The 22,889-nt window shown below is 38.4% G+C and overlaps 1 protein-coding gene across 1 annotated transcript in view; it reads right to left on the bottom strand.

Moving 5' to 3' along the window:
* bin3 (bridging integrator 3) overlaps nucleotides 1–17,639 on the bottom strand; it is a 263,662-nt gene extending 246,023 nt beyond the window's left edge. Inside the window, exon 1 of the mRNA XM_039769607.1 lies at nucleotides 17,480–17,639. Coding sequence (XP_039625541.1) covers nucleotides 17,480–17,487 — 8 coding nt within the window. The 5' untranslated portion in view covers nucleotides 17,488–17,639. The remainder of the gene's footprint in view (nucleotides 1–17,479) is intronic.
* Nucleotides 17,640–22,889: the final 5,250 nt, after the last annotated feature.

The following is a 22,889-nucleotide window of genomic DNA, read 5'->3' as shown; positions in this document are numbered from 1 at the left end:
TGCGATTACTGAAGTGCAAAAGGCTGTAATACATGTCCAATAACATACACACTGTGCCTGCAGTTGTTGCAAACATTTTTAGAGACTGTCCTTGTTGCAGCCTGCAGCAATTTTTGTGAGATTTGTTTCTAATGAACTCATTATCAGACTGATCAACAACCCCATATTGCATATTACTTTGTTCTAGTAGTCTACTGCTTCCCACGGGCTCACCACCTATGGGAGGGGCCAAGGAGGTTGGGTGCAGTGTGAGGTGGGTGGTGGCCGAAGGCGGGGACCTTGGCGGTCCAATCCTCGGCTACAGAAGCTGGCTCTTGGGACATGGAATGTCACCTCTCTGAAAGGTAAGGAGCCTGAGCTGGTGTGCGAGATCGAGAGGTTCTGGCTAGATATAGTCGGGCTCACCTCAACACACAGCTTGGACTCTGGAACCAATCTCCTTGAGAGGGGCTGGGCTCTCTACCACTCTGGAGTTGCCCCCTGTGAGAGGCGCCGAGCGGGCGTGGGCATACTTATTGCCCCCCCAATTTGGAGCCTGTTCATTGGGTTTACCCCGGTGGACGAGAGGGTAGCCTCCCTCTGCCTTCAGGTGGGGGGACGGGTCCTAACTGTTGTTTGTGCGTATGTGCCAAACAGCAGTTTGGAGTACCCACCCTTTTTGGAGTCCCTGGAGGAACTGCTAGAGGGCATACCTTCTGGGGATTCCCTCGTACTGCTGGGAGACATCAATACTCACGTGGGCAATGGCAGTGAAACCTGGAAGGGAGTGATTGGGGGGTGCTCCGGGAGTATGGGGTACCAGACCCCCTGATAAGGGCTGTACAGTCCCTGTATAACCGGAGTCTGAGCTTGGTCCGCTTTGCCGGCAGTAAGTCAAACCCATTTCCAGTGAGAATTGGACTCCGCCTATTGGAGTATGTGCTTTTGGAGACAATATTATAAGCTAATCAATCATTTATTCTGCCAAATTGAGTACAACTGTGGAGGGGGTCATTTGGGACTTGGTACCAAAAAAAAATCCACTCCTTTCATTTGGCAACACTTTGGATTAGACAGCAGAGAAATCCATCAGACAGAGGTATTATGTAAAATATGCAAAGTGGTTACATCACCCGAAAACACCTATAAATTATATCAGCATCACAGATAACACTTACAACTCCACAATGAACGCGTTAAAAAAAATGCCGTAGTCAAAAACCTGGCTGAGAAAAGGCAAACAACAATACTGGTGCAATTTTGAGTGGTATGTCACATGAGAAAATGTCAAGACATGCACAGATTTGTTGCTACCCTTGCATGAAAAGACACACGACTGTCTCTGAAGAGATATTCAACGAAAATCAGACTTTGCTTTTGTTTTGATGTAATATTTTGCATATAACTTGATAAATATTTTGTATGTCTTTATTTGTAATTAAGGCAAAGCGTGTTACATTAGTGAATAACAACAACAACAACATTTATTTATATAGCACATTTTCATACAAACAGTAGCTCAAAGTGCTTTACATAATAAAGAATAGAAAAATAAAAGACACAGTAAGAAAACAAAATAAATCAACATTAATTAACATCGAATAAGAGTAAGGTTCAATGGCCAGGGGGGACAGAAAAAACAAAAAAAAACTCCAGACGGCCGGAGAAAAAATAAAATCTGTAGGGATTCCAGACCATGAGACCACCCAGTCCCCTCATGTGAACCCCCCCCCCTTTAGGAATGGGTCTCTTTGAATTTTACAACAGAGTTGGGAGAGGATGTGCCTTAAACCAGTTTAGCGAGTGTATCTCTGCTAGAGTCTTTCAACCCCAACAAGAAAGCCAAGCTTTTCCTTAACATATGGTCTTGGGGGTGGCAGGTGTTAAGATATTCTATTCCCCCATTGGTCTGAAGTATAGCTGTTTGAAATTGGCTTGGATCAGAAGCTTTTAAGTACTATGACGTCCTATTGGCTCTAAGGGTTGGACAGAACATCTATAAATTAACTTGTTCAACCTCACACTGACTCTCTTAATAACCTCTGATGATGAAGTATCCCTCTTACTAACATCTGATTAAGAAGACAACACAATGAAGAGCACAACTCGGCAGCCATACTGAACAGGCTTGCGACCTGTTCTGAAGAAAGCTGAGCACCAATGATGCCTTAACTAGAGACATTTTAAGTAACTAATAAGTCTGTGTGCTGCCTGAAACTACACATCACCATTTAATCAGGTTGTATGGTTGCCAACATTCAAATGTATTTTGCATATTGCTATTATTTATGAATATTATCTATACTAATAAAAGGCAAAGCCCTCACTCACTGACTCACTCATCACTAATTCTCCAACTTCCTGTGTAGGTAGAAGGCTGAAATTTGACAGTCTCATTCCTTACAGCTTACTTACAAAAGTTTGGCAGGTTTCATTTTGAAATTCTACGCGTAATGGTCATAACTGGAACCTATTTTTCTCCATATACAGTAATGGATGTTAGCTCGACGGCCGTGGGGGGCGGAGCTGCGTGACATCTTCACGCCTCCCACGGAATCACGTGAATTGACTGTGACCGCAGTACGTAGAAAAGAAGGAAGAGCTCCCAACAATAAAACAGCGGAGAACCCATGGATTAAATAAAAAGTCTGCTTAGTTGGCGAAGCAAGGAAAAATGACGGCCTTATATAGCGTTCGTTTATAAAACAGTGGAGAAGCTGTGTAAAGGCTGCTTCACAAAAAAACAGCGGAGCGCCTTATATGGGCAGGCAGTCAGCCAAAGAAGGGAATCAATAAATAACTATAATCGTAATAAAGGAACAAAGAAATAGTGGAGAACCCACAAATTAAATAAAGGAAATGGGTATCTGAACAGTAAACGAAGTCTAAAATAGCTACACAATAACTATAACAATCGTAATAAAGGAACAATAAAACAGTAGAGAACCGCAAAGCAAGGAGAAAGGACGGACTTCAACCAATCAGATTTTGAGATGGTGTCAGTAGGGCCCTTTAGCAGGCGTACGGCAATGTCACCGTATTCAGACCTATTGATTGGATAGAAGTCAATATGAGGAAGTCTACGGCGCCACTGAACGCACCATAAACGCTCCGAGCGAAAGATCGTCGCGTGCACAACGGACAACTCCATGGCAGAATTCTGGACAATATTATTTGCCAGACACAGACCAGATTTCAAGACCATGAAAACCTGATGTTTGTCATGCTCCTCGAACCCCAAAACTTTCGGGAATACAAGAAAAATTTCACGCATGCAGTCTTCTACACTTTAACACAACAACCACGGAGCGCTTTTTGATCTGTCTCGGCTAAAAACGGAACTGACTGTAATGTATGCTATGGATGATTTTGCAGGAAAATCTCCCACTGATCTCCTTGACTTCCTTCATCAGAAAAATCAGAAAAATATATGTGTGTGTGTGTATATATATATATATATATACTAGCAAAATACCAGCGCTTACTGGAGATAGTGTGTTGAAGAAGCAATGAAAAGAAAAGGAAACATTTTGAAAATAACGTAACATGATTGTCAATGTAATTGTTTTGTCACTGTTGTGAGTGATGAGTGTTGCTGTCATATATATATATATATATATATATATATATATATATATATATATATATATATATATAGCAGAATACCAGCGTTTACTTGAGAGTAGTGTGTTAAAGAAGTTATGAAAAAGAAAAGCAAACATTTTAAATATAACGTAAGATGATTGTTAATGTAATTGTTTTGTCATTGATATGAGTGTTGTTGTCATATCTATATATATATATCTATATATATCTATATATCTATATATCTATATATCTATATATATATATATATATATACAGTGGAGGAAATAATTATTTGACCCCTCACTGATTTTGTAAGTTTGTCCAATGACAAAGAAATGAAAAGTCTCAGAACAGTATCATTTCAATGGTAGGTTTATTTCAACAGTGGCAGATTGCACATCAAAAGGAAAATCGAAAAATAACTTTAAATAAAAGATAGAAATTGATTTGCATTTCATTGAGGGAAATAAGTTTTGAACCCTCTAACAAAAAGACTTAATACTTAGTGGAAAAACCCTTGTTTGCAAGCACAGAGGTCAAAGCGTTTCTTGTAATTGATGACCAAGTTTGCACATTTTAGGAGGAATGTTGGTCCACTCCTCTTTGCAGATCATCTCTAAATCCCTAAGGTTTCGAGGCTGTCTCTGTGCTACTCTGAGCTTGAGCTCCCTCCATAGGTTTTCTATTGGATTAAGGTCCGGAGACTGACTAGGCCACTCCATGACCTTAATGTGCTTCTTCTTGAGCCACTCCTTTGTTGCCTTTGCTGTATGTTTTGGGTCATTGTCGTGCTGGAACACCCATCCACGACCCATTTTCAGTTTCCTGGCAGAGGGAAGGAGATTGTCGCTCAGGATTTCACGATACATGGCTCCGTCCATTTTCCGTTAATGCGATTAAGTTGTCCTGTGCCCTTAGCAGAAAAACACCCCCAAAGCAAAATGTTTCCACCCCAATGCTTGACGGTGGGGACGGTGTTTTGGGGGTCATAGGCAGCATTTTTCTTCCTCCAAACACAGCGAGTTGAGTTAATGCCAAAGAGCTCTGTTTTGGTCTCATCAGACCACAGCACCTTCTCCCAGTCACTCTCTGAATCATTCAGGTGTTCATTGGCAAACTTCAGACGAGCCTGCACATGTGCCTTCTTGAGCAGGGGACCTTGCGAGCCCTGCAGGATTTTAATCCATTGCGGTGTAATGTGTTTCCAATGGTTTTCTTGGTGACTGTGGTCCCTGCTAATTTGAGGTCATTAACTAACTCCTCCCGTGTAGTTCTAGGATTCTTTTTCACCTTTCTCAGAACCATTGACACCCACGAGGTGAGATCTTGCGTGGAGCCCCAGAGCGAGGTCGATTGATGGTCATTTTGTGCTCCTTCCATTTTCGAACAATCGCACCAACAGTTGTCACCTTCTCTCCCAGCTTCTTGCTAATGGTTTTGTAGCCCATTCCAGCCTTGTGCAGGTCTACAATTTTGTCTCTGACATCCTTGGACAGCTCTTTGGTCTTTCCCATGTTGTAGAGTGTGGAGTCTGCTTGATTGATTGATTCTGTGGACAGGTGTCTTTTATACAGGTGACTAGTTAAGACAGGTGTCCTTAATGAGGGTGACTAATTGAGTAGAAGTGTCTAACCACTCTGTGGGAGCCAGAACTCTTAATGGTTGGTAGGGGTTCAAAAACTTATTTCCCTCAATGAAATGCAAATCAATTTCTATGTTTTATTTAAAGTTATTTTTTTGATTTTCCTTTTGATGTGCAATCTGCCACTGTTGAAATAAACCTACCATTGAAATAATACTGTTCTGAGACATTTCATTTCTTTGTCATTGGACAAACTTACAAAATCAGTGAGGGGTCAAATAATTATTTCCTCCACTGTATATATATATATAGATATAGCAAAATACCTGCGATTGGCAGCGGAGAAGTAAAAAGAAAAGGAAACATTTTAATAATAACGTAACATGATTGACAATGTAATTGTTTTGTAATTGTCATGAGTGTTGCTATATATATATATATATATATATATATATATATATATATATATATATATATATATATACACACACACATCTATACACATATATATACAGTTATATATATATACATATACACACATACATATATATACATATACATATATATACACATACTGTATACACACACATATATACATACTGTATATACAACATATACATATCTACATATATACTGTATATACACATATATATACAAATCTACATATATATATATATAGGGGTGGGACTCGATTAAAAAAATTAATCCAATTAATTAGAGGCTGTGTAAGAATTAATCTTGATTAATCGTATGTAATCGACACGTAAATTTGCCCCAAATGCAAATGTTTTTTTTTTATTTAAAAGCGGTTTTAGTGGGCGACAGAATCAAATAATAGACATGGACATGAATATTGTAAACTGAAGCTGTTTTAATTTCTGAAAAAAAAAGCTTTTAAACTGCATTTGAATTCAAAACAGAAACAAAAATATCATCCATGGTTAAAATTGGGCAGACTTAAAAATAAAGTGGTAGTTTAAGTACTTTAAGTACATTTTCAGAATAGTATTGTCTTTAAATAATAATAACCAAAATTTCACCATAAAGTGCAGTTTTCTTCTTAAAAAATAAGTCAGAAACATAAAAGGTAATTTGACCAGCTTACTCTTTAAACTCTGAGTAACATTAGCCAAAATTATTTTGTACATTAGGCTAAAACAGTGTGATCATTGAACATTTTGTAATTAGATGTATTTAGAATTACTAACGGTCACGGAAGTCCAATGATCCCCAGTAAGAGCCACAAAGTCCGCTTTCTGTAATGCATCTAATTTTGCTTGCTTTTCAGTGTGCACAAAACCATGCTTTTATCAAGGCTTTCGGGTAGTCGAAATGATCAGTCGTAGGAGCGCGCTTTATTCCGACTCTAACATTTTTGTAGCTGTGATGTGTGCATCAGTGTAATGGATGTACCAGGAAATCATGCATTGACAAAAGTTCCGTTTGCTTGGAATTGAAAGTGTGATTAAATCGTTATTTTTAACGCGTTATGGAGTACATGCATCGAAGCTTCTCAGCTGTGCTTGTGCTAAGAAAGGGAAAATTTTAAAAATAACGTAACATGATTCTGCGTTAACCTAATATTTTTCATACGTCCCAAACCAAGGAGATGTGAAGGTAAAATGAATCGGTAGCGTACATACTCAGTACACCCTCTCGAATCGAACCTCGAATGTCGGCGTTAGAGGCTTAAGACTCTACAATTAGCCACAGCGTGTGGCTTGTCTATGCTAAAGTATGTATTGTAGATCGGGTATATATATACATTTATATATATATACCCGTGTATCGCAGTGGAGAAGTAGAAGTTATGAAAAGAAAAGGGAACATTTTAAAAATAGCGTAACATGATTGTCAATATACAGTAATTGTTTTGTGAGTGTTATTGAATGTTGCTGTCATCAAGGATTTGATTATCATTATTTCTTTCAATCAGGCTCGTATTTGTAGGATGTGTTCAAGTTACATTCCGTGTTTGTCAATCGTTGTAAAGATAAGAGGTTTCATTCATCATTTGTTCCTTACTGCATCAATAAACAGCTCGTCTTCCTTTTATCTGTGATGTGACAAACTGCATGCACGGGTTTTTTTTACACTGTCTTCCTTTAGCAGGACATTCACTTTTTCCACCGTGTGCTTTGTTTCGCAGTAGCTGCACTTATGAATATGATTCTATGTATAAGGCGCTTCATATTTTTTGCTGCCTTCTCAATTGTGTAATTGGTTTTGTTCAGCACTCTTTGGAACTGTTGCTTTTGTCTGTGCACTGCGTCAGTTCACGTGAGCCGCTTGGTGTTCTTGCATCGAAGGTTCCCAGCTGTACTGGTGCCATCTCGTGTAATGTCAGCTAAGACCCGGCACTTAAAACTTTCTCTCGCAGTTTCAATGAGTTTGTGCCAAACACCACCCTGACCATCTCATCTTCCTCTGCATAAGCACAGTCCTTCACACGTGAATATTTACGGCAGTGTTTGTATTGGATTGCGCTGATGGGCGGCCTTATATGGGCAGGCACTAAATTACAAACGCTAGTGGCAGCCTGTCTATGAACTTAATTTAATATAAACTTACGGTTCACGCCGTGCTTTGTTTCCGCATATGCATCATTTGCTTCATAATGTTTTTCTGCCTTCTCAATTGTGAAATGGCGTTTTGTGCTCATCGCTGGAGTTCTTCCTTGTTCTCTACGTACTTACGTAGGAGGCGTGATGATGTCACACGAAACTCCGCCCCCCGCGGCCATCTCCAACTCAAGACTCCATTACATTATATGGGAAAAAATAGCTTCCAGTTATGACCCTTATGCGTAGAATTTCTAAATGAAACCTGCCCAACTTTTGTAAGTAAGCTGTAAGGAATAAGCCTGCCAAATTTCAGCCTTCTACCTACACGGGAAGTTGGAGAATTAGTGATGAGTCAGTGAGTGAGTCAGTGAGTGAGTGAGTGAGTGAGGGCTTTGCCTTTTATTAGTATAGATATACTACCCATGTGCGCCCAACTACGTTGCGAGTTATCTGTGAAGGGTTCCCTGTTTAAATGCGGCTGCCAGTCATGAACTATGCCCTTCGTCGGATTTTTTATAAGGGAAACAAAATTACAAAAGAAAACCCTTGGATATTGATTCGATAGGAACGGCCTACTCAGAATCACTGTCCGAATAGTAATTATGTGGTGGTGTAGGAGCATTTCTGCTTCTGTCCGTTCACAGTCTGTATCGTTTTCATGACGCTGTCATTTCCTCTCACGAGGTCTTCTCAACCTTTCTCCAATCTCACAGGTTGCTTTGTGGCAATCCAAAGAGTAAGGCAATATACACAGAGCAATGGTTATAAAAGGGGGACACATAGGTATCCAGGCTCTTTAAAGCATAAATAGGGATCACTTCACTGACATGTGAGCAAGGCACGGTACAACTGTGAGACATGCAGCACTCGCCGGCTACAACGTAACAATAATTATTTCCGGAATGTGCTGTTACGTTATCTTTCATTTTACCCACTGTCTTTCTTTCATTCATATATTACGTAGGCACGTACCTTTTATCTTCGGCAATCTCATTCTCTAACCAGGCCTCAGGAGCTAACCAGCGTAACACTGTCCACCACCCCTTTCGTTATTCCGGCACATTGTTGACATCCGTGAGTAACAACAAAGTACTAAACTGGTAGGTGGTCTACGCATGTGTGGAATTCCTGGACAAACAAAGATCAAGATCTAAATGAAGATCTCTTTAGTTAATTTAAAGCACAACAATTTGTTTAGTTTGAATGTCTGTGTTTGGAGGTGTGACTGGAGTACTACAGTCTTCAGTAGTATAAGCCTAGAGGAGATTCTTAATGCAATGCCTATGTTTTAGCTGTCTCTCTACTGCCATCTAGTGCTTCTTCTTCTAATTCATTCGCGGACAAACAAAGATCAAGATCCAAATGAAGATTATATATAGATATATAGATATATATACAGTGGTGTGAAAAACTATTTGCCCCCTTCCTGATTTCTTATTCTTTTGCATGTTTGTCACACAAAATGTTTCTGATCATCAAACACATTTAACCATTAGTCAAATATAACACAAGTAAACAAAAAATGCAGTTTTCAAATGATGGTTTTTATTATTTAGGGAGAAAAAAAATCCAAACCTACATGGCCCTGTTTGAAAAAGTAATTGCCCCCTTGTTAAAAAATAACCTAACTGTGGTGTATCACACCTGAGTTCAATTTCCGTAGCCACCCCCAGGCCTGATTACTGCCACACCTGTTTCAATCAAGAAATCATTTAAATAGGAGCTGCCTGACACAGTGAAGTAGACCAAAAGCATCTCAAAAGCTAGACATCATGCCAAGATCCAAAGAAATTCAGGAACAAATGAGAACAGAAGTAATTGAGATCTATCAGTCTGGTAAAGGTTATAAAGCCATTTCTAAAGCTTTGGGACTCCAGCAAACCACAATGAGAGCAATTATCCACAAATGGAAAAAACATGGAACAGTGGTGAACCTTCCCAGGAGTGGCCGGCCGACCAAAATTACCCCAAGAGCGCAGAGACGACTCATCCGAGAGGTCACAAAAGACCCCAGGACAACGTCTAACGAACTGCAGGCCTTACTTGCCTCAATTAAGGTCAGTGTTCACGACTCCACCATATGAAAGAGACTGGGCAAAAACGGCCTGCATGGCACATTTTCAAGACGCAAACCACTGTTAAGCAAAAAGAACATTAGGGATCGTCTCAATTTTGCTAAGAAACATCTCAATGATTGCCAAGACTTTTGGGAAAATACCTTGTGGACTGATGAGACAAAAGTTGAACTTTTTGGAAGGCAAATGTCCGTTACATCTGGCGTAAAAGGAACACAGCATTTCAGAAAAAGAACATCATACCAACAGTAAAATATGGTGGTGGTAGTGTGATGGTCTGGGGTTGTTTTCCTGCTTCAGGACCTGGAAGGCTTGCTGTGATAGATGGAACCATGAATTCTACTGTCTACCAAAAAATCCTGAAGGAGAATGTCCGGCCATCTGTTCGTCAACTCAAGCTGAAGCAATCTTGGGTGCTGCAACAGGACAATGACCCAAAAAACACCAGCAAATCCACCTCTGAATGGCTGAAGAAAAACAAAGTGAAGACTTTGGAGTGGCCTAGTCAAAGTCCTGACCTTAATCCAATTGAGCTGCTATGGCATGACCTTAAAAAGGCGGTTCATGCTAGAAAACCCTCAAATAAAGCTGAATTACAACAGCTGTAATGTGTGGGCCAAAATTCCTCCAGAGCGCTGTAAAAGACTCATTGCAAGCTATCGCAAACGCTTGATTGCAGTTATTGCTGCTAAGGGTGGCCAAACCAGTTATTTGGTTCAGGGGGCAATTACTTTTTCACACAGGGCCATGTAGGATTGGATTTTTTTTCTCCCTAAATATTAAAAACCATCATTTAAAAACTGCATTTTGTGTTTACTTGTGTTATATTTGACTAATGGTTAAATGTGTTTGATGATCAGAAACATCTAGTGTGGAATAGGTTATTCTTAACTAGTCTACTGCAGTAATTGCAGTGGAAAATGTGGTTAACATCCACTCACGCATGGGAAAAAAATACCATTGAATACTGTGAAACCGGGATAATTTAGAAAAAAACCTTGATATAGAACAGGTAGCTTATATGGAGATAAAAAAATAATCGCCCCTGACAGATACACTTAATCAGTAGTGTGTGTGACCCACGATTTGTGAGTTTGAGTGTGTGTGTGTGTGTGTGCGCATGTGTTTTTTTCAGTTTACTATAAAAACAGTTAGACATCAGTTATTTGTGAAGCAGGAATATTCTAGTTATTCTGATCCCTGATCAACATTTAAAGGAAACAGAGCAACTCCAGTGTTTTCCTCCATAACATCTTTTCAGCAAATAGAACTGTTCCTTGCTAAAGCAGATCGCCCTTTAATGAAATGCTTCCAATATGGAATAACAGAAATCACCGGGTGGCTTTCGGTCAATGATAAACCAGCGTCTCTTGATGATCGACCGTGACAGATACACTTAATCAGTAGTGTGCGACCCATGATTTGTGAATTTGAGTGTGTGTGTGCGTGTGTGTGGTTTTGTCAGTTTTACTATAAAAACAGTTAAAACACCAATTATTTGTGAAGCAGGGATATTCTGATCATTCTTATCCCTGATCACTGATAAACATTCAGAAAAAACAGCGCTATTCGTGTTTTCCTCCATTTCAGCAAACAGAACTAATGTCCTTGCTGAAACAGATCACCCTTTAATGAAATGTTGCCAATACGGAATAACAGAAATCACCGGGCAGCTTTCAGTTAATGATCAACAAGCATCTGTTGAGGTGAAAAAATGGGAGGTACTGCGGTTGCAATCAATGCTTCCTGGTAACTCAGCTTTTGAGAAGAATCTGTCATGGGAGGGACGAGAGAGAGAGTGAGGCGGGTGCACTGAGCAGGTGCGGAACGGAGCGAGGTGAGGAGGCGGGTATCTGTGCAAGTGTTTTAAATAATGAAAGGAAAAAAAGTGCTTTGAAATGGAGGACCCCCAACCAAGACTGCGTACGAAACAATACGTGGCAGACAGGCATATGGTAATTATATAAAATACATACAATAATGACAACAATATTGAAGCAATGATAAAGCGAAGGGGAGATGCTAAACTTGGGTGGCCGCGCTTGCCTACCCGTAAATTCCAACTGATCTATTCAAACCAATGTATATATCTGAACCGACCTATATATCCAAACGGATCTATCTCAACCAATATATATATCTGAACGGATGCATCTGAACCAATATATATATCTAAACCAATCTATTTAAACCAATAAATATATTCTAACCAATGTATATCAACCAATATATATATATCTCAACCAATGTACGAGGTGCGATCCAAAAGTTCTCGGAATGCATTTATTCTGCAGCCAGAAGGGTTTGGTTATATCAATCCCCGCTAGATAGCAGTTCAAGTTGTCCTTGAGAGCTGTTATCACGCGTTATAAAATCAGCGCAGTTGTTTTTCAAGTCACAATTCTCGTTTAAACTTCAGTTGTGTCTGTGAAGGGTTGTTCGTGAAAATTAGTGATTTGAAAGACCCAAAAAAGCTTGACAAGTTCACAGCAACACCAAGTCAATGCTCATTTGCTTATTTGATGTGAAGGGTGTCATTCACAAGGACTTTGTGCCTCAAGGACAGACGGCGAATGAAGCATTCTACAGGGATGTTCTAAGGCATTTGCAAAATCGAATTCGCCGAACACGTCCTCAGATGTGGGCTGACAAGTCATTTCTTTTGCATCATGACAATGCACCAGCTCACAGATCCCTGATTGTGTGCAAATTTTTGGGTTCTACAAAGTTCACTGCCATTCCCGACCCTCCGTACTCCCCTGATTTAGCGGCATCTTATTTTTTTTTTATTTCCTAAGATGAAGATGAGGCTCAAGGGACGCAGATTTGAGACGGTGGAGGAGATCCAGGCTGACTGACACACTGACAAAAAACGACTTCCAGAGGTACTTCGAAAGGTTGAAATCTAGCTGGGATTGCTGTATCAACTCAGCGGGTGACTATTTTGAAGGAACTGTTCACCATCAATTGTTATTTGGTGTGTATGCTTTTAAATGCATTCCAGGAAATGAAAATTTAATTTCTTAATTAACATGGATTATTGATTAATGTATTGTCATCAGAAGTGAGTAAGTGTGCAAAATTTAAAGTCATTTGGACAACAGGAAGTGGGTTAAATATCGATTACAAGATTTGTACCAGACAGCAAACAGGTGAAGTTAAAAGAAGCGTGGTAAAAATAATAAAAAAGGGCAAGCAGGACTGTGCTGGAAGATCAACACCATTTTGCACTTTTTAGTCATGTAATTTGACGTGAAGCAGCAACTAGATCAACAACTGTAATAGGCAAATCTGACATACTTCATGACAAATATTTGCATAATGTGACATTGGCTTAAACAGAGCACCACAAGACTATGTAATCTTTTCTTACTTGCAAGAACCAATCAAAACCATTATCTTCAATTAAGAAGCTGGATAGTAAAAGGGCAGCCTTAAAGATTTGGAGAATATACTGTATAAAACTATGCAGAAACAATTGAAAAAAGAGGTAACCTCCCAATAATCAGCAGCCAATAAAAAAAAAATGGTCAGGGAAACGGTCAACACTACATTGTGGGATCCTTTATTTATAAGCAGAGTTTAGCCTTCTTCTTTTTCCATTTCTATGTGGAGCTGATGTGTTTAACCAAAATTCTCCATATAGCTCAGTTCTGCACCTCATCCCCAGTCAAGTGGATTGGGACGAGTTTATCATTAATGGTTTTAGCTAAGATTTTATAGCTAGATGCCTTTCTTGACATTAACTCTCTTTATTTATCTAGGTTTGCGACAAGAACAATGGCTTGTGTTTTCTGAGTGCTGATGGAAACTTGCTTTTTTACATCATTCTTTTAGGTAACTCACTGTTATGAGAGGGACATCGAGCTGTTGCTGCCCTAGTTAAAATCCACATGCAACAGTGGCAGGCTTGCACTTTTTATAGACTCCCCTAAAGCTGGCTGTGAAACTGCTCATTTGAATGATGGAATCCTGGCTCATACTGTTAGTGACTCATTCCCAGGATGATGAAACCTGTTAGAGCCATTACACAGCTCTCACTTCTAGTTTACTGTCCTTATCCATCAATTACAACTGCTTGTAACAGCACACAAACTTTTTAAAATGATGGGGTAGTCTAAGTTTCCGCTGCAGTGGTGTAGCTAGCGATAATGACACAACAGCAGGGTCTTTAGTGCTTTGTCATCAGGTGGCACAGCAAGGACGTGGAGTGCTTTTCTTTAATGCTGTAAAGTATTAAAGTATCTATCTATCTATCTATCTATCTGAGCAAGCTCTGCATTGATGATGCCCCGATTTTGAGCAATGAATAAAGAATGATATCAAAACATCTTCCGAGAGCAACTTCTCCCAAACATCCAATAACAGTTTGGTGGCAAACAATGCCTTTTCCAGCATGATCGAGAACCGTGCCATACAGCAGAAGTGATAACTAAGAGGCTCAGGGACAAAAAAAATCAAACTTTTGGGTCCATGGCAAGGATACTCCCCAGGCCTTGATCCCATTGAGAATTTGTGGTCAATCCTCAAGAGGCAGGTGGACAAACAAAAACCCACATTCTGACAAATTCCAAGCATTGATTAGGCAAGAATGGACTGCCATCAATCAGGATTTGGCCCAGAAGTTGGCCAACACTGCAAATATTGACTCTAATGTAACTGTCAATAAAAGCCTTTGAAACTTACAAAATTCTTGTAATTATACATCAGTGTACCATAGAAACATCTGCCAAAAAGATCTAAAAACACTGAAGCTGCAAACTTTGTGAAAACCAACACTTATGTCATTCTCAAAACTTTTGCCATGACTGTACAAATGTACATGTAACACTCAGAATCATTATCTTAAATTCTAATACATTTGAATATTTACTTATTTTTATTTTGAATATTAAAACCTTGTTTTTTGGCTAATTTGGCAACCCCTTCTCGAATACAGAAAAAACAATCTTGATATATTTTTATCTAATGAAATATTAAAAGTAAGCTAAATAGGAAACTAAGAGAGCAGTAAGCAAATTCTTAATGATTTGGTTGACTAAGCTATAATTAGAGCACATAATGATAATACATTTCATAGTGCCTTTCCATTGCTCAGAGCACTAAATATTCATTCTTTTTCCAGTTTATCTAGATATATAGGAATTTTGAATTTAAAACCCACCTCTCTCCTTCATTCACTGTCATGAGTCCTGTCTTTGATTCAAAAGCATGACCTTGTCTAAAGGGGATCCAGGTTTGTGAACTACCACTTTTCAGCTATTTATTTAACATTATTTAAGCCAAAAATGTGTGCTTTACACAGTGTGAGCACATGACGGAATGACTTGACGTGAAGATTATGTAACATGAGTAACAAGAAATTTTTTCATGGACGTTTCTGATAGTGTTGACTGTTGTCCAGCATTGATTACATTTGGTTCCCATTCACTATAAAGTACGATGGGTAACATACATATATATATATATATATATATATATATATATATATACACACATAATGTTTGGATGGAATATTCCATGTAAGCTAATTTACACTACTTAGAAAAAAAGAATAGGTATAAATTTAATTCTAATCAGATTAAAGTTTACTACAGTGAGTGACCACTAAGTGATTTTAGATTATTGTTGCACTCTAATGTTAAATTACAGGGTAGTCAGATTTTCAAAGTCCCAAACTAAAACACTTGAGTAGCATGTACACCCATGCATAAAGCCCACCCTCATAATGTTTGATTGTCATCATCAGAGAGGGATCAGGCCATGAAGGAAAAAGAATAAAAACATTTTCACAAATGAACAAATTCCCACTGTGACTGGAGTATAAACAAATAAATGTTGGTGCTCTGTCTTTGTCTGCTACTTGTTCTTCCTTGTGAGGCCATTTACATATAAAATTTGTTGTTAATCAAGCAGGGTTCCTTTTGGACTTTTGCACATGCTGTTGTAAATATATTGTGACAATATTCATTTCAGTGAGCAATGTTTGCAGAACTGAAAAACTTTATTAGACAAATAGCCTGTTAAAACAGGGTCATTTTAGTATTCTTGAGTTATTTGTGGGAATTCAATGCCTGAAATCAGGAAAGCCCCAATCTCCAGGACATCTGTTTACGCTGGCAAGGGCATTGGGAAGAATAGTTCCTTGAAAACTTACTTTTTACTGTCAAACTTGCTTCATTTATTACTGTATAGTCTATAAAGTACGCACATTTTTTAAGACTGTGTGCATTAAAAGGGATATGCAATATATGTTTATTTCATGTTTGGTTCTTATTATTTTATTATTTTGCACAATACAAACATTTTTGATGTTGATTAAAAGGGTCCTTATAAGAAGAAAGATCACAGTAAAACTACTGAACAGTAGAACTACCCACTATTAACCTATGAACAACAGAAGCACAAACAGCAAATTGGATTCAATCGGAACATAGTTTATAGCATGATATATACTGTAACCATATTAGCCATACTGTCCTCCCCTACCTCAGCACTTGATTATCGCTTTCTAAGGACACATTTCACTCTTAACTCAAAATCTGTACTGCAAATTCTTTTTTTAAATTTAAATTAGTTTAATACCTGCATACACACAAAATCATTATATAATTATTATCAAAGCAATAAGGACTTTGAAGGATAAATTAAAAAGGTTAAACCTATTTTGTGGTCATCAGATCGCGTTTGCAAGGCTGAATATGCCATTTCCATGGCGTGAGAACTTAGAAAGCTTAATGGCTAAAAACTGTATGATCACCAAAGAATTGTGTTCTTGACCTAAACACATCAATTATTTAAAACAGAAGTACCAAGAAGCAAGTCATATTACAACTTGGACAAACACACAGCCAGCTTAAAACTTGAACTCTAACAGACAAACAATATTTGTTTTTAACTGGTGTGTGTCTTAGTCTTAGTGTGCACTCCTGAAGACAGGTATCCATTTTAGTGGTTGGGTGCAATGCAGAAGCCACTACCTCTAAGATTAAAACTCAGGTTCCCAATTGTGCTTTAATAAAAAAAGGAATAATTCAGAAAAATTAGTGGCTCTAACACACTGTTTTGGAAATCTCAGTAACCACTGCCCAAGGCTACACTACGTTAAAGGAGATATCAAATCAAAGAGAATTACTCACATAAGTTTACACCTGCACTGATACTTAAATATTTGTGCAAAAATATGCACTTGACTGATCATTTGGACATTGAATGCATTCCCTTAATCCACACTGCTTTCTTTGAGTACCTTTAGGATTCCAAACCACCATCAAATCTTTAATAAGGTACCATTTAAATTTTAAAACACGTATTACATATGACATTTAAAAAATATGTAAAACGTAAAGATGTCGTTTAAACTGGACATGATCACAAAACATTTTAAAAACCCAAGGACTGCTAAAGCACATCTGTCAACACTCAAAGCAGTTGTCATCGATCCATTAAACTTACAAAAGTACCTAAACGTAAAATGTCATGCGTACTTTGGCAAACGACAATATATTAAGTAAAATGTTTAACATTAATGAAATATGAATAACTACAAAAAAAAAAAAAGGTTTGGCACAATACAGGTTGCCATGCTAGCCTCTTGTGGGGCGCCGAAGATCAAGCTCACTAAACTAGCCAGGCAAGCTTTTCGCACTTCGGCTTGAATTCCACAAGCGAACACTTTATAGAATACTCACCAGCTCATGATGCCAACTAATTAAGTGTTTATGTGACAGCCGGAGTTTCCAAATCGATATTCTTCTCACCTCCTATACCCTCACCGTCGCCCGACCCTGACTCGCCGTATAGTGTATACAGGAAGTGAAGGACGGAATCTCCTTCGAGGTCAAAGTTCAGGGAAGGCGGCATGACTTAATGACGGCGCTGATTGGCAGAGGCTCTATTTTGGACTGCTGGGTTTATGAGGCTCTTTTCAAATATCGCTTTGGTCTTTACTGTTGAACTGTTGTTGTATCTACCACCTATATATCTGTACCACATTAAATATTTAGTACCTACTCACGTAAACGTGTACTGTGAAAAAGTGAAAGGGGCGTGCGGTTTGGACAGTGAAAGACGTTTTTATAAATATGATTACATTTACTTAGGTTTATGTAAGTATTAAAGGAACGGAAAAACACAAAATTGCCAAATTATCTTATAGTTATAGTACTCGAAGCGACAGAGAGAAAGAGACCGCAAACAGTTGCTTAGCAACAGACGCATCGCGTGTAGCGCTGCGCACCTGATTAACTTGATCTTTTAACGATCGGAATTAGGGGGAGGGGAAAGAGTAAGTGTAAAAATGAAAGAAATAAGCCTCAACTCTGTCCATTTTCATTAGATCGTCTGTTATGGCATAGGCTTTGTCATTTAAGACGTTATTTTTTTTTCTGAACAGATGATCATTAGTAGTACCAGAAACTGAAACAGCAACGAGCAGTTGCAAAGCAGTATGAGCAGGATTGCCAAAGCACAATTGTGTTAGTAGAAAAAAAAACTTGCATTCAGTTTGTATCTGTTAATTAATTACAGGGCAACTAATCAGTCACCCATTTTTAAATCCATTTTAATTCTTGGCAGAGGAATACAGTATTTTCTAAATCCACTTTTTCCCAATCAGGACTGTAGGAAACCAGCAATGTGATCCATGTAAATTTTATCAGACAAAATCCCATCCATCGTCTATATCCACTTTATCCTGAGCAAGGTATGTGAACATAAATAGAATGTGGAAACTCCACTCAAAACTCACATTAACTAGAAATAAAAAACAGGGGTTACTTACTGTGAGCAAACACAAAAGGTACTATAAACTTTGCTTATAACCATAAATTGGAATAACGTAACCGCATTTTGGAATCAATTAAAACATCATCATAAACGTATTGTTTATTACCAGTATGACTGAAAGAAATGAAAAAAACAACACAACGTTCTGCACCTTCATGATCCCACAATAATCTTTATTATTATTCAATATAGTAACTTCTCTATAAAAATCTGCTTCGTAGAGTATAATTGATAACATAACATTCTGACATGGTGCTGTGTGTGCATTATGGGCCAGTAGAGCACGGCCCCAGATGACGGTAGGCAAAATCAATAATACGATTCCCTCAGTAATCCATTCATCCATTATCCAACCCGCTATATCCTAACTACAGAGTAGCAGGGGTCAGCAGGAGCCAATCCCAGCCAACACAGGGCGCAATTCAGGAAACAAACCCCGGGCAGGGCATCAGCCCACCACAGGGTACACACACACTAGGGACAATTTAGGATCGCCAATGCACCTAACCTTAATGTCTTTGGACTGTGGGAGGAAACCGGAGTACCCGGAGGAAACCCATGCAGATACGGGGACAACATGCAAACTCCATTCAGGGAGGACCCGGAAAGTGAACCCGGGTCTCCTAACTGTGAGGCAGCAGCGCTCCACTGCGCCACTGTGCCACCCTCCCTCAGTAATATAAACTATTAATAACATATTTAGAACAACACTCAACTTTGCCTTTGTAAGTATTTTACTTTCTAATTTTCCATCATATTTAATCGCTTGCCTTTACCTATGGGAACTAGCTGGGCACAGCTTGAGTGAAAAATATAGGGCCATTCTTCAGTTGGCCCACCACCTGTAAGAGAAGTCAGAAGGGTCTGACATATTGTGGATTGGACGGCAGTTGAAGGCAAGTGCTTTGGTGGACTGATCCCCAGATACAGAAACTGAGCTGGAGGAGGTGGTGGGGAAAAGGAATAACTGGCAGAGTCGTGGTGCAGAAAGAATGGAGATGTATAAACTCATATGTTAAAATTTCTTCTCCAACAGAACATGGGGTTATAGATAACAGCTCATTTGCATAAAACTATAGCACAAATATTAGGAAGTACAAATAATTCTAACATTTTGCTACATGCGAAATGTTATCAATTAGTGTGATGAAAGCAGAACCTTGGAAATTGTGAATTTACAACACTGCAATATTTTATAAAACCTGCTGGTGTATTATGGCCTGTTTTTGACAAAACCATCCTTATCTCATTGATTAATTAAATGCCCAGTTTGAGTCAGAAAAAGATGAAGATACTTTTTCAGTTGGCACTTCCAACCCCAGTCCAATTACTGTATTACATTGAGCAGTTGTGTTCTGGTGTTTATAGATCTTGACAAATAACTCTGAAGTTATAGATTTCTCTCTTCTATCATGGCACTGCCACTGGGAATGATCAATTCAATTTATTCTAGGAATGTAGTTAGCTACAAAAATTAAAACACACCTAAATAAAGCTATTTTATTTACCTATGCATCTGACAATTTTACCCCCGTTTTTTCTACTTTAGGTTTGATGGTATTTGAAGCCGGTCCCAATAGCATTTTGGACAAGGCTAAAGTGCATCTGAATTCCATGCTAGTTTGTCATAGTGAACATTCATCCTAAATCAGTTTTTGAGTTACTGGTCAGCCTAAATAACATACATTAAATGTGGGAGGAAATCAAAGATCTTGAAGACAGACTATAGCAGCACAAGAAAAGTAAACTCTGTTACTCCAAATATACCGTGTATACAACAACATTCAAACCCAGATCAGCTGTGAGACAACAGCACTAACCACTGTGCTAGCCAACTGCCTATTAAGAAATTATTGATTCATTCATTTTCTGAATCCACTTAATTCAAGCTCAAGGCAGCTTTGGATGCAAGTTAGGATCAAGCCCTGTGCAGATAATTTCACTCACATTTCCCACATTTATTCATACCAGGCAAATTTGGAGGAGCCTTTCAACCTGATATGCATATTAGTGGGACTAACTGTAGGTGGAAAACCTAAGTATCCAGATTAAAATATAAGAGAGCATATAAATTCCACATAAACAGTGATCTGGGCCACAATTAAAAACAAGCCTCCTACAGTTGGGAGATAACAGCAGCAACCAATAAGCTACTATACGTCTCGTATATAAGAAAGAACCAAGTAAACCACAATATTATGAGGGGCAAGGAATGTAAGGCAGGGACTGTGTGACATAGTTCAAACACACATCCATATATTCTCACATTGGGCTAATTTAGAATTATTATCCAATATAACAAGTTGACTTTGTAGTACAGGACTAAACACATAAAAAATTAAGGGAGAAGATTCAAACTTAACCTAAAATCAATCATGGATCAAGATATCAATGACCCCTCTCACCTTTCAAGTTGCTCATATTCATCCATGGATTAATTGACTTTCCGTAGTTTTTCTAGATCAGTATCATAGGGAACCACAAGCTGTCACAGGAATTGCAGAACCACCACAAAGCGCAATCCCCCCTTTTCAGTTACCTTACTAATACCTATGGAATGCAGAAGTCTCAAGATTAAATCTAATCAAGCAGAAGAAGAACATGCAGAACCCACAGATAAGGTACCTTGAGCTGAGAGCGGAATTAAATTTTAAGTAACATGAAGTAGCATTCCCAGTAGCTTTGCCAATGAAACATGCTAAATTAAAGGAACAATTACAATGCATCCATTTTAGACCCTCTTATTCCCAGGTAGTTTGGTCACTTTATATGCTTGAATAAATGGACGAGTATACTAGATTTGTACAAAACACACTGCCAGACATGTACACTCAGTCATCCCCCAGCCATCTTAGACCTGCCAACCAACATGACAGTAAAACATTGAACTGCTGGATAAAATCAGAGTCCCTCCACAGTGAAAATCTGTTGGGTTCAAAGTGATAATAAATTGAAAATATTATCTTCATCTCCATCACCCTGAGTAAGGTGTAAGTTTTTTTTTTTTAAGTAATCCTGATGGAAGATAAATGAATAGTACAGTATTTCACTTCAGCTTTAAAAAATAAGTTGTCTATATTGCAAATTAAAGCTGTACTATTTTAAGTAGGTAAGTAGAGTAAAATGACATTACCAGGCATTGCATTCTAAATTTATTAAACACTGGGGCATGTTTAGTTGATTTAGTATTTTAGGGATTTACAATTAATTTTCTCTTATACTAGATTATTTATGCTTTGTTAAAATCATGGAGATAAATATTTACTTGTGTAAACTAGAATTTTGTGCTACTACAAGGGAGAAAGCGAGACCTTTTCTTGTAATTGAGAGCAGAAATCAGGCAATGTTGCACGGAGTTTAAAACGCTTTCCTTTTCCGTGAGAGAACCACCTGAGGCAACGCTTTCATCAGGGGAGTGAGCCATTGTGTGCATAGCATTCTAGTGTTCCTAGAGGCACTGATTAGTTCTTGGAGTTGCTTCGCACAGCATGTCACATGTCAGATTTGTGGCAAATTTTGCATCTTTTGAATTTCTTAAATTTAACATTAATGCACTTGATACAGTAAAACTGTAAAAAATATGATGTTGACTAACTGGTAAATAAATACAGGTTTTTTTATGTCGCTAGCTACTTTACAGATCACAAATCTTGTTATCTATATATATGCAGAAGAAATACAGCTCCTCCTCTAAAAATCAAAACAAAACCATAGTATCTTTTAATAGTGTAATTGTAAGGGTAGCCACTTCTTTGGATGTCTTTCCATATACAGTACATTAGTCAGTCATTATTGTAATACAGTCATTCACTATTATTAAATCTTAAAAATCACTGATCCTTCCAGTTTTACTTAAGTAAGCATTTTGCAAAGGGTGCTTTACCATGGCTATGATAGCTCAACGATCCAGATGCTGCTTTTGCCTTGTAGGTCAGACAAGAGGGATTTAATTTGAGAAAACTTTTGAATTTACCAGTTGATGATCTTCTTAGAACATTAGGTGAGCAAAAAAACAAAAAGCTATGTTCAGCTGAATGCCCACCTTATTCTTATGTCCCTTTGTTTTTTTGTTACTACTCAAAGATTAGGAGTACAGTTTTTTAGTATCGACATGAGTTCTGGGTCAGTAATCATTGCCTACTCTTTAAGTGACCCACTTTATTTTCCTTCCCTGCCAACAGTATTTCTTCTTGTTTTTTGGCATGGCATTCAGTTCTTGTTTATAATCATACCAGGGTTGGTGTATTGTAAGAGCCAAACAGGATGGTTGGGCATCCCAACCAGGAGAGGGGGAGGTTCCTTGCCCGGAGAGGA

This window comes from Polypterus senegalus, chromosome 11 (assembly GCF_016835505.1).
Source record: "Polypterus senegalus isolate Bchr_013 chromosome 11, ASM1683550v1, whole genome shotgun sequence".
NCBI lineage: Eukaryota > Metazoa > Chordata > Cladistia > Polypteriformes > Polypteridae > Polypterus > Polypterus senegalus.
The sequence above is the reverse complement of the archived record's forward strand: the minus strand, read 5'-3'. Positions and strand labels throughout refer to the sequence as shown.